The 13919-nt window shown below is 35.4% G+C and overlaps 1 protein-coding gene across 5 annotated transcripts in view; it reads right to left on the reverse strand.

Annotated features, from left to right (window-relative positions):
• The window catches only part of KMT2E (lysine methyltransferase 2E (inactive)), a 62280-nt gene that overhangs the window by 44087 nt on the left and 4274 nt on the right, over positions 1-13919 (reverse strand). For 3 of the 5 annotated variants that reach the window (XM_074827830.1, XM_074827829.1, XM_074827826.1), the window contains exons 2-3: positions 10609-10668; positions 829-1013 (exon numbers count right to left, since the gene is read on the reverse strand). In XM_074827830.1, coding sequence (XP_074683931.1) covers positions 829-899 — 71 coding nt within the window. In that variant the 5' untranslated portion in view covers positions 900-1013; positions 10609-10668. Of the gene's footprint in view, positions 1-828; positions 1014-1785; positions 2618-10608; positions 10669-13919 lie in introns of those variants that run through there. The other 2 variants (XM_074827828.1, XM_074827827.1) reach the window with 2 other exon arrangements.

Raw genomic sequence — 13919 nt, forward strand, 5'->3', positions numbered from 1 at the left:
GGTTGATACTACACACATGGGAAGATGTTTGTTTGACACGAAAAATCACCAGAGATCAACAACACCTAAACTCTAGCCTATTGATACTCTAGATTCCAACACCACTAAAGGAAAAAAAACCCAACACACAGCAAAAAAACAAACCAAACAACCCCCTCCCAAAACACCCCCCCCCCCCCCAAACCCCACAAACCCTGCACCCCAAAACCCAGAAATTCACTATGCTTATTTCATGCAAAGGAAGAGTTTCTTGCAAATCAGGATTTCATTCGCTCTTTGTAAACATTTATACACAGTTACTAACTGAAATGAATCATTAACAACTGAATTTCTACTAGCTTTTCAATAGAAAATACCTTTCTGAGGACATGGTATTAGACAATTAAGCTATGCCTTCAACTTTCCGAAATAAAGGCACCCTTGTCTAATTACTATTACTTTCATGCAATCTATGACACCAAATTAATTTACCTTTCTAACATGGGAAACTGAAAATATTTTTTTACATATAGTTAAAAGGAAACTGAAATGGCAAAATACTTTAAGCATGAGAAACAAACCAGGCAGCATCTGTTATTTCTCAGTCTGATAAGCAAGAAAAATATGTATCTGTAGAACAGTTTAGCTTTTCTCCTTTGCACTCCCTGAAGAGGAAGGAACTGACTTAAGAATAAAGTGACAGTTATTACTTTAAGTAATTAAAGATTCAACAAAACTAAGGAGACACCGAAGTCCTATCCAACTGTATTCAAAAAATACACACTAGGGAAAAATAATAATAATAAAAAAAGAGATAAGAAAACTTACAAATTATGTTCACATACTTACTCTGAGCCTGCAGCCATTTCCAAATAAGAAGTATCTGCTGTATCAACCCCCAATGGGATCACTATGCTCATGACGTTCGTTTCTGATAAATTCGATTACTACGGAGTCCTATGCATTGGTATCCAAAACACTGGGGCATGCCAGCCACAGTGCTCATTGCAAACATCTAAGTGCATCCACAAACCCTGTTAAAAAAAACCAAAACACAACAAAAAAGCAGAAGATGGAGTCAGTTTGTTTTAAAACCAGGCAATATTACATTACTTTTTTTTTTTTTAAATAATCACTTTTATCTGTCACAATGATTTCATCGGTTTTATTTTACACAAACAAAAAGAAAACATTCAATCTTCTGTAAGAGTTGTTAACTTCAAATACAATTATTTTAAGAATGTGACCATCTTAAGGCCTGAACTTCAAATAATTACAAATGGACAAAATTACTATCATTTAAATAGGTGATCAAAAAAATTATTTATCACATTCAGTGAGGTAACAAAGATTCACTTTATGGCAGACTTACTGAATGTGAACTACATTTGCCTACTGCTCTATGTTGTCAGAGCCCAGCTGCTGTACCTTTCAATAGAAACCTGGTTACAGAATTTTTCAAGTATTTCTTACAGAGCATTGTTCACTTTTGTTTTGCACTTTAAAAAAACCAACTTTCAACATCCACAGTACAAAGCTAAGGATGTCAAAAGAAACAGTGTCATAACTTCCACTCAGTATTTTTTTAAACCAAAATCATGCTAATGATTCACAATATTGATATGAAACAATTTCTATCTCATTTTAACAGATCACCATCAGAAGATACCATACCTATCAAGTGCCACTTCTAGAAGTGATTTTATTTTTTTTAAGTAGTAAACTAAAAAGAATCAGTAGTAGTTTTTAATTGTAGAGCAAAGCTACAATCTGCTTGATTTGCACAAGTGAATACAACAATCCTACCTGTATGGTAGTTACTACTAGTCTCCCACTCCTCTTCTGGAGAAGGGTAGAACTCCCAACCAAGTATAGGAGAAGATGTGCATAGCACCTCAGCTGTCTCTATTCACAGATTAGCAAACTACTGCATTTTTATAGCCTAATATAGACACGGTTTTCCAGAAGTGACTAGGTAATTGAAGCAAAATACCCCTATCTTCAATACCTGCATTATGAATAATTGCAAACTCCTTCCAAAATGTTGAAATTGTAAGAACACAGATCACTTTGCAATGAAGCACATACAGTGCCTAATAAATACGCTCCTCCCATATGACAAAACGTAGTATCTTAGCTGTAGTCTACAAAAGCCCAACAGTTTTGAGATCAACGTATTTTAACACACTCATCCTTGCCAAACACTGGATTGCCAAGAAAAAAAAAACAAAACAACAAGCCTCCTGTAAAAAATGGGGTACTTATAAAAAGGACTTCAGAAAAGCAATGTGGACTTAAATCTGAATTTATCCTATTATTGATCACGTCGGTATCTTCAGGATGATGAAGTGGCATCTACAGGGCATCTCAAAGGTATGAACTGGCACCAAGACTTCATCTAACTTCTTAATTTTATCTCACTACTGAAGTCTGGCAATTAACATCAAACATCTTGGCATGATCTTAGGTGTCTAAACCTTCTACAGTTCATTCTCCCTCTAGACAGTAGAAACTGTGTTTTGGTCCCATTACACGTGTCACCAAGCACAACGAACTGGAAAGCAGTCAGGCCAACTAGCTGTTGGGATATCTTGCTTTCTTCATTTAATCACTAAGTATTTTCCTATCAAATACCACAAACATGAAACTGTATCACTAGCTGTGCATAAAATTATGGAAAAAACATACGATTTTCCAAGAATAAGCAGCAAGAAAAACCTGTTAAACCAAAAGCAGGTATAGAATATTTTTAGGCAGGCATAAAAGAAACCCCAAGCCCCTCTTACAGTTTAAGTGAGCACTCATTCTGTCACCATATAGTTTACTCGTAGGGTAGAACCTTGAATGACCTCATCTACAACTTAGAGGAAACATCAGCTTACCATTTAGTTCTCTTCTGTAAAAGTAAAAAATTGATATTAATTCCTACCCAATAATTGAAAGGAAACCATCAAATTTTTTAGTCCAGGTAAACTGGCTATCACAGGTTAAGGGTTGTTCCACTACCAACTGCAGTTTCACCTATGCTAACAAATCATTACTGTAATAAAGATTTCATCCTTGTTATTAGAAAATTCTAAAAAACAGTTTTAGTGTTTCAAAGTAGGTCTGAAAGACATACTGGACACCAGTGCCTGGGATCAAGATCCTCATTTAGATCGACATTTCTCACGCTTAAAGTTGCTTGTGGTGGTGGTGTAATTTTTCTTAATGCCATTTTCTGTAAACACTTCTGACCAGGTAGAGTAACAACTAGAAATTAATGTAGGCAAAAATGCCCAGGAGACTGATGAAGAACCAGCCTTAGACAGCTGCCTCATGGGCTATGACATCTGCACACTTAGAGAAAACAACTGAGGTTACCCAGTCAGCATATATATTCAAGTGACCTTCACTGGCAACACAGAATGAAGAGATGTGGTTACCAAATCTGAGAATAATGTGAAATCTGAGGCTTTTTTTTTTTTTTTTAAGTAATGCAGAAAAAGACAAGAGAGCTATGTATATCTTTTTAGAGCTATGTATAGATAGAAAATTAATTGCTAATGTGTGGCCCAATTAATGCCATCATCTCTGACCAAGCAAATACATCACACTCTTGCAAGGAAAAAGAAGGGGGGGGAGGAACAGAGCCAAGATAAACTTCTTACCCTACTGCAAGCTATTGAAATACATCTTTAAGCCTTAATGAGAATTCACTCAAAAATTCTAAGAGACTAATCTACACTGAATGAGACTTGAGGAACTCAAATTTATTTTGCCACACAGCATTGAACAGAAGTTGTTCCATCTAAAAGGATGCAGAACATGATTGTAATACTACCTCACTTTTTACCACCTTAAGATTTCAGGTTTTGACCACACACACGCATGCACAAAACCTTCCAATACTTTTCCTCTGACCATAATTAAGTATGGAAGAATCGAGGTAGTCACCAGCTCGCAATACCTACACAGACAAGTTAATCCAAACACAGTTCATTATTTATGAGTAGCCATCCTCAACAAATTCCCATGATGGGAGTGGGGGGAGACCCAGGATAAATTGATTACACTATGCCCACTGATTAACAGAACTGTGACCTTATAGGCCATCCAATGATGAACACCACAGTGATGTCAGATTTGGAATGAAGAGAAATATTATCTTCTGTCATGATAGCTTCCACTTCTGACATGACACACTAAAATAATCCCAATATTTTTATAGGATTATACTACAAAATCTGGTAAATTCAGAACAGAAAATAGTGTAACCATGGGGGAACTTTTTCCCTTATCCATCTTAAAAGTGATTGCTTATCCTTTGAAGGTTGGTATTTTAGATGAGTCATAAAATACTATATGCTACCATGATACAGTACTTTCCAATTTTGGCAAGTACCCATCTATTTCAAGTCATTATTCTTTCAGAACCCAATCTGTCACCCATGGCCTTCTAAGAAACTGTTTTCATAGGTGCCTTTCATTTAAATAACTGTCCAGGAAGACTGGAAAGAAGGGTGTTAGGGAATAGTCTTTCTATAATACAAGGAGATTATACAAAACTTACTGTGGAAGAAAGTCTTTCTTCAAGCTGTACATGAATTTGAAAGTTAGAAAGGCCACACTGGTTTGTCAATTTCAGGATCATATAATTAAAAGGCACTATACAAAAACTGCTGGTCCACAGTTCAATGATCAGCTCTTCACTGGGCAAAGTAGCTCATCTACTATACCTTAAACTCAACAGTAGAGAACCTCCAATTTTGTTAGGGCCCACTCTATTCTTTTAGTGATAATACACTGTAAGCTTTGAAAGAATTCTGGCAATTTCCTAGATCCATGAGATTTTCTTCATTATCACCCTACCAGCAGTTTCATTATATGAAAACCCATTCCTTATTTGAAAAAAATTTTGCTTTTATTGAATTGCAGTTAAAAAGTTTATCTTGCCCTAATAACCTGATTTTAATCTTAGAAAACAAAAAACTTTTTGTTCCATCTGGTTAAAGCATTTATCTTGTGCAAGATCAATCTCCTGCAAGAAACTTCACACTTTACCATTCAAACACATTGGTTTACATTTTCTATGGCAGTTCTTTTTCTCTCTAGAGAATACACAGGAGCTTTTTGACTTAGCAGCCATATCAACTCTAAAATATTTGAAGCCTCACCATACTTATTACCTATTTTGTTTATGATACCAGAACTGGTTTTTTAAATTATTTGTGCTCTAACAACAGAAGTATAAGAGCACAATACAATCCAAATTATTCATCTGTGTGTCTTTGTACAAAGAACATCATTTATGCATTAAACAACAGAAAATAACTTACATATTATCCCTGAGGTATTTCACTTACACAACATTATTCTGTGGTCTAACAAAGACCACATGTTTCCTTTCTGCCATGTGCTCCAAGATCAATTGTGTGACAGCAGAAGAAAAAACTTTTTCACTAGTACACAAAGAAGGAAAAAAACCCAAATACAGAGGGCTCACCTCTTGATTCAGAAATTAAATGGGTAATCTCCTGTAATTACATCAGTATTTTTTAACCTAATCCTACAGGGTCAAAACAAAATCTAGTTGCGTTCAGATGTTGGCAGAAAGGATCTCCAGACCTACTTTACCAGCATGTCTTTTTTCCCTCTTTCCTCTTGCTTCTTGTAGGACCATCAAGAGCTATACAGAACAGTTTCAGGAAACAAGCAGATGATAGATCACCTAGACAGAAAGTACACTTGAAAAATAAGAACTTTAAGTCTAGCCAAACTGTCCAGATGACTCCAACAAGGTTTCATAATCCCAGCTATCAATCATCCTCTAAGTGTCAAGAGTCCAGACAAGTTCTTCCATGGCATTTTCCATGTAAGATTCTTTTTGTTCCTTTTGTTGTTTTTTTTTCTAAGGTAGGAAAAATAGTTTTTTAAAAACATTTAACTACTTCTACTTTCATTTTTTTTTTAACAGATTCAGAAACTGAGTTCCCAGTACTTATATCCAAACAGAAAGTAACAATATAAATACCATCAGAGAGCTCTGACTTACCTTCATTTTTATTAATCATTGAGCATACCTTCCAAGCCAGAAGAAACCAGACAGTACTTGCTGTACCAGGAAAGGTACAACTCACATGGTTATATGCTACATTGGGAGCTCACCTCTGCAAGACATTTAACCCTTTCTATGAAGGGAGAGGGAAGTAGGACTAAGTTGCCTGCTAGAACCTATGCTGTATGTTTAAGAATACTAAAACTCTCATCCGGGTGCACAGATGCAAAAAATCTAAGATAAGAGGTGGTGGAAGCACCGGTAACAAGTTTTTTGCCCTAATGATAAAAAAAATCATGAAGAGAAATTAATACAGCAAGATAGTAGTATTTTTTTTCATTTGTTTGGGGGTTTTTCTTAATCCACATTTACCCCTAACACAACAAAAAACAAAGAAAGGAAAAAAATAATGAAATTGGTTTTACTATTCTTAGTACATCTGACAGCTTTTTACACAGGCATCGTCACTGTTCCTTGTGTTTCCTTCCCCATAAATCAATTTCCAGATTCTGTTTTCATGTGATAGATACTGAAGACAAAAAGCATTTAAAAGGAAAAAAATCCACTATAAAAGTTAGGAATAGAATTGAAAACAAGGTGCAATACAACACTTATTTTCTAATTTACAAAGGGACATCAGTGAAATCATGAATTAAGCTTACAATTAGATTATTTCTTAGCTCAAATCTACGAATTTTTCACATACTAAAATTAGTGTAGCGTTTTGTGTAAGTTGATCACTAAATCAGTTCAAGTTTCTCACATCACTAAGCATTACAAAAATATAGTGTCTTTTTGTTCCTGTTTTTATGACTTCAATGTACACCTGAAGTTCTTCAATAACTTTTTCTAGCAATTGCCTCTATCAGTCACCACCCGTCAACAATTACAAGATGAAAAAAACCCACAGTTGCATAGTTTAGATGTTTTAAGACTTGGGGATTTCATCAATGCTTCTACAGAGAGACTTACCAGGGCCTCTCTAAACACAGAGCAGAAGTTTAAGGGAGAAGAATCTAATTATAATTAGATTAGCCTATAATTAGGCTATTTCATGAGAGGAAACAGTGCTGGTTTCAGATAAATAATTATTTAGATTTTATACCGATGCATGCAACTTTACATCAAAGTCCTTAACTAATGTCACTGCAGAAAGATTAATATACTAACCAAATTACCATCTCTATACTGTACCTGCTCTGCATCTTCATAAGGTCTATATACAAAATATACATAACTACAGGGAAAAAAATTAATCAAAACCTTCTAACCTATCTATATATGCCAACTCTCTTTCCTTAAAAGCAAAACGATACAACTTTAAATACATATTACAAAATATTTAGAAGGTGAAAGTGGTAATTTACCCATACTTAGTAAATCGAGTAACTTTAATGTCTAAGAATAATTATCGTTCTGGAACAGCTGGAAAGTTACAGCCTGTGCTTCCCAATTTAGGGAGAAAAAGGCAGTTCACCCCATGTTTAAGCAGAGCTTATTTCTCCTGAGCTCAAGTACAGGAGAGGTTCTCTTTTGCTAAACTAAGAGCACTGGTAAACCCACTGCCTCACACCCTTTAAATACAGGCAAAAAATTAGTAACAATCTCCTGGAGCAGTATTTTAGTATCAGAATACACACGGTATACATAAAGATTCATTTTTAAGGGATGTGTTCAAATCTAATGGCATTAACTTGAAGCTTACTGCTACAAACAGATGAAATTGCTGAAACAAAGTGATCTGTACAGTCAACTTTCCACTTGCATGGACCAAGGAAGAAGAAGGATAGAGAAGAGTTCTCAGATTTACAGATAAAAATGATTCAACCAGCACACAATGTTGATCTGGCAGTAACTTTGAGTCAGTTTGAATGTAAAAGCAATCTACCTGTACTCATACAGCACTAAGCCCAAACTTAAACTCCAACTTTCATTTCCTCCCAGTAGAAAATTCATGCTACTGTGGGTCCAGGTTGGCTCCAGAGTCACACAGAATGACTCTGAAACTAACTACTAGGTCTTTTGGGCAAGATGCAAAGATTTCCAAGATTGTACTACTGCTTTCAGACCTCTGCTGACTCCTGCTGATCTTGGTGTTATTTGTTTATACAAGTCCTCTCAACTAATAAAGACAGATGGCCAAAAAGTAGTGTTGTTTGATTTTCTTACTACACCAGAAAGAATAGTCTACAAGGTGTGCTGGCGCCCTCCTTAAAAATTCCTTCTTTATCAGGGGAGGTGGATAACAACATATTTGAAGTGCTGCTACTCAATATAGCACACGGGAACACAGTTACGTACCTTAAAATTGAGAGACACCAAATCATGCCTGCTACATACACTGGAAAAAGGGAAAAACTGAATTCTGAGAGCAAACACTTAAAACCATCTTCTTTGCATAAACTGCCTTTTATTGAGCATGCAATCTAAACACTCTACTCTTCCCTTCCCCCAATTACATCATATGTGTATACATGTTTTGCAATCATTAGCAAAAGCAATTCTTGTCATGCCTTCCTTCAGATTTACAGGCCAACAATTTTAATCTGTGGTCAGGGGAACCACCCTTACCACAAAGAAATCCACAAGAACAGACCTAAGAAAAGCTGATACACCTATGCCCTCGCACAGTCTATACAGGAGAAATTTCTAAGTAAAAATGCACCTATCAGTACTGTGCATCGTCATCCACAAATCCTGTGTGAAAACTACTGTCCTGAACTGTCACAGAGCCAACAAACTGAGCTTTCCTACTTAGCTTCCCTCCCTACAATCTTTTTTTTTACTTTTTTTTTTTTTTACTTTTTTTTTCTTTAAATTGGGGGAGGGGATTTACAGGGGGAAGAGAGGAGAAAACATTAGGAAGATTTTACTAAAAAAATTGTACATTTTGCTAAATTTCTGCTTTCTACTACTGCTCTGAGCACTCGTCTTCTCTATATGATATTTAGGTTATTTGGAAAACTACTGATGGAAACTGACATTTTAACGGCATACTCTAGATGTCCTTCAAATAGAGAACTCCCCTGTGTGTGAGTGTGTGGATACGTACACACATGTATCTACACACAAATCTGAAAAAATATATGCAGCTTAATACACAGCATAAACACATGTATCAAAGTAATCTGAATATTTAGTTATTGCTGGCTGTTTCTAAGGAGATAACACATCTTCAACCAGACCTAGAAGTAGAATACACGAATAAATGACTAATCTTACCCACAAGGAAGTTCCTTCTCTGCTTCCCCCAACATGCTCCACCATGGTATAGATTTTGCTAAGAAATTAGGAGGGATATCCAACTTCCAAATGTTATACCACTGCAGCTGCAGTATGAAGTATGCAGGCTTAGAAACCACTATGAGTCCAAATTCAGACCTTTGCTACTGTCTGCTGCTCTCTATGGTAACCTAACAGATAAGTTAGCAGTCTACTCCAAATTTGTGCTGAGATAAAGAAGGGTAGTAGGTAAAAATAAGACACAGTAGGCACACTCAAATACAATATACAAATCAGGATCCATTAATGACCAACTCCTGCAAACTGCATAGAACAACTTGTGCTAAAAGAAATCTGGTTTCCTATGTATTTGTAGTTTATGCCCAAACATTCCCATTGACCTAATGTTCTCTATATCCCTCTCATAGCACTATCTTCCTCATCACAGTATTAACTGGTCCTGGCCTCACTCACAAGCCCCTCAATGACCTCCTATGCCATCCACACTGACCTACACGTTGTCAGTAGTCAGGTCCATCTCACCTTCTTCTGAAGTGCCTTGTCAGCCAGGCAAAAAAGATAAATTACTGGTTTGGAGTTAAACACATGACATAATTGCTAAAATCACCATGCTTCCTCTCCCAGGACACTGCTCATAGCTGCCCCTTTCCATCCACTTTTGGATTTTCATTAAGCTTCAGAGATCTCAAGGGTACTAAGGTCCTAACTATCAAATTTTTGGTTTTTAAGTTATTGGTTGTACTGACAGAGATCCAGCAATCATTTGACCAACTTAAGAAGCACAGTTATTACAGCCAAATTACTACAAGGTAAGGCTCCTCCTCCTCCTTTGCTTTTAATCCAGTGCCAACACAGAGTAAGAACAAGCATGGTAAAGTAAAGAGTTCATTAGCATACAGCATGAACATCCTGATACAACAAATACAGGACTTTACATTCAACAAAGACCTCAGTTATGTTTGAAATGACAACCAAACTTCATGAATTGGTCTTGAGTTTGGGATCTAGAATCAAGGAAAAAACCTGCCTCCTCCATGGTTCATACATAAAAAACCTCGAGTTTCCATCATGTAAGTATCAATTCTTCAGTATACACGTCATTACATGCATTACACCAACTCCAGTCAGTGGAAAGAAAGCTGTCCTTTTAAGTGTAAATCTAGAATCAGTCTGTCAGCAAAGTTTCTGCCATACAGAAGAGATAGTTTCCACTGGCCATAGGCTATCCTCCCTTTACTATCTGGTCCAAGACTGCTGCTCTTGTGTATTCCTGAAGAAGTGATGGAAAGAGATCTCTCTTCCTCAAGTATTTATGCCAGTCCATTAAAACACGGAAGACTAACCCTTACCTCTTCTCTCTCTTCACTCCTTCTTTTCTTCTCTCAGTGGAAGTTAGACAAAATATGGGACTAGGAAGAGAAAAAGAATGAGTGGTAGAAGGGAAATAAAGGTAAATGCAGTTACAGAAAGAGTAAGAATTAGTTTATTGAACAGATATCTATCACAAGCAGCAGTAAGCAGAGGTATACAGAAAAATACCATGGTTACAGATTTTAAGTTTTATATTTACAACAATCAACCCCCAAAACTGAAAATTAACTGCCAATCATTTGATGTCTCTTAAGTTTACTAAACACTCGCCACACTTCTTAAAATAAACCACACACAAAAAGGCCTGTCCATTCAAAAATTATAAATTATTTGAGCTGGAGAGTCAAGGAATTGTAAGTTACAAGTACAGCACATGAAAAAGAGTAAGAGGAAAAAATTACTTTTTGATAGCAATATTGCTTATTGCTTGGAGAAGTATACACTAGCTACCTAACATTAGTGTGGTATACTGTACCACTGCAAGATGTAAAATTCATTTAAACAGAAATTCCAAGGTTAAGAAAGCAAAGTAGTTTCCCAGTCATTTAAGTCATTCTTTGTATCAGCTCTTTTACTGCAAACATTTTTCCTCCATCTACCACAAAGTGGTAAATAACTAAACACAAATTGCCTGTATGTGACTTACCAATGATTCTCCAAGAAAACATTATTTACACCTGTTTAAGTTATTACTGACAAACATTTCAAAATATAGTGTTTCTGCAAGTACATACAATCCACATTCTGTAAGAATAGTCTGTAAGTCATGACTACAACTGTAAGGGCTAGGTATATTTATTTTTTATTAAAGGTAACCGTATACCTTATGGTGATTCAGTCACTGGAAGGTCTAAATCCTAAGGCTCAATATTCCTCTCAAAAAGAAGTAAAGCTTTTGGGGGCGGGAACATGTGGCTACGAATACATACTGGTACTGCCTTCAACAACCTAAATATTTTGCTGGCTTCATGACATCAAATATTTTTTTCTTTTTTCTATGCTGCTTAGTAAGACCCAGGACTCTACCTACTACACAAAAAGTAAATTCTTTTGACTTAAGTCTAACATTTCAGCTAAGCAAATTTCTATTTTCACATGTTTTCACTTAGGTAGATTCCAAAAACTAGCTCCTCTGTTTTATCAGTGGCATTTGACTTACGTGAGTAGCACAACAACGCTTCTACTTTTACTTGTGGAAGGAGTTTGTAGACATTCACCTAGAAGTTACACTTACACCTAAGAATCTAAACACAAGCAAGTCAGAAGTTGCACTCTTTCAAACAGAAACTTCAATTCTTTCTAGCAGTTAGAAGAACTTTTATGTACTTTTAACCACAGTTCAACCTGGACTATATTTCTTGGTAACAACCTGGCAATATTTCAATGCTCTTTACTAAGATTTTGAGAGGAAGAGGGCAAGAGACAGTGAGGGAACAGATGAAGGGGACTATGTCATGTTCAAGGACAGCCAAAAAAATAAAAGCGTAAAATCAAAAGATCTTTCCTGCTTTCAAGAAAACAAAAACCACTGCGTTTTCAATCGAAATTATCTTGCAAGACTATACTGATTGATTTGTAACTTTATACTTTTGTGTTTTCAAATGAGATCTCAGTATATATTTATAACTGTAGTAACAAAGATATGAAATCCATCATCTTAGAATAAACACAACAAAGAAATTCCGCCCAGTAATGGAACCCTATCCTTATAACCAGTAAAATAACTACTGTATTGCTTATCAGTTATTTATAAAAGTATTCACATTTCTTTCACAGTTCCAGAATGATAGGTTTGGAAACCAAACACGTGGTATGATCTCTCTACCCCTTCCCCAAAAGCTCTAAGTAAGTTGCTGTAATTCTCAGGTCTTCACCTTCAGTTAAAGTAGAACCTACTAAAAACATTCCTCATTGGAAAAGTTTTGTTAAACCAACAGTTAAGACAGGATTAACTGTCTAGACTTGGAATATCATCTGTCTTGTGATACAGTTTTAAACACAGCCCCATTATAACCATACTAATTAGGAGTTAGCTCCTTTTGTCCACTCAAGGCAAGTTAAGAACATCATCCTCTGTTAAAGAAAAAAAGTATCTTTAGACCTAGTCAAGTTAGAAGAGTTAAAGCATAATGAACTTTGAATCAATTTAAATATTCAGAGCTCCTCAGGATAAAAGAGCAAAACCTACTATCCTGTATATATTTGAAATTCTCACTTTGTAAATATAGGGTATTAATTTCATCGTTTTCTATGACTGATGAAATAACCAACAATGGACAATAGATTATAGGTCCTCCTTCTTAAGTTGTAATATAAAGTACAATAATGTCATTAAAATCTACTCTTATCATCTTGCCTTTGAACTTGACGATAATTTTAGATATGAGAGTGAATGATTACCTAGACTATGATGGCATAAAACAATACACAAAACACAACTACAAATGAGAATTGAAAAAAGCTTCTCTAAACCTGAGCCTGACTATGACATTTTAGTATCTGCACCTACTGAAAATGTTAGCTTAAAATTAAATTCTAAAACTAGGATCAATATGATTTTGGCATTCCCATACTTAGCCTGATTTGCAAAACTGCTGGTCCCTTGCAAGCCTCACCTAAGTTTTACAATACTGTATCTCCATCTAAGCAGTGCATGAACTAATCAAATGAAAGGGAAGATAGCACTCTTTCAATAAAATATGCAAAACACACACATTGTACTTGCACAGGATGCAATCTGTGTGCTACTTCAATATATTCATTTGTACTTTTGAAACATATAACTTTGAGTGGACGCTGATTTACTATAGGTCTTACTAAATATTTTAATTAAAAAAAAAAAATAAAGATAAGAAAGCACTTAAGCCCAGCCTGTTAAAAAAATACTTTGTACAACTGTCTTCAAAGGTTTACAGATAACCTTAATTATTAAAATTTTCTAACAACCAGCAGAGCTTAAAATCTTTCTTTGTAAAAGGAAATAAAAATCATCTCAGTATCTCCTAGCAAGTATATGAAATGTTGACAAGGTTTCTTTTAAATAACTTGTTTGTTATGCCTTAAAGGTAAAACAGTTTTGTCTTTGAACACAACTATAGCAGGTTTTTTTGTAGTATCAAGGTTATGAGCAGAATTTTGTATCCTCAAAGAGATTAGGTTAACTTCTGTGGGTACTATTCTTTGGTTAGCAAGAAAATGTGAACACTGATGTAGTTAGAAATATTCATAATGCACCATTCAAAAGCCCACTGCAATTAGTATTTTAAATAATCCAGAATTTGGAAGAATG

Source organism: Strix aluco, chromosome 5 (genome assembly GCF_031877795.1).
Source record: "Strix aluco isolate bStrAlu1 chromosome 5, bStrAlu1.hap1, whole genome shotgun sequence".
In the NCBI taxonomy this organism is placed as follows: Eukaryota; Metazoa; Chordata; class Aves; order Strigiformes; family Strigidae; genus Strix; species Strix aluco.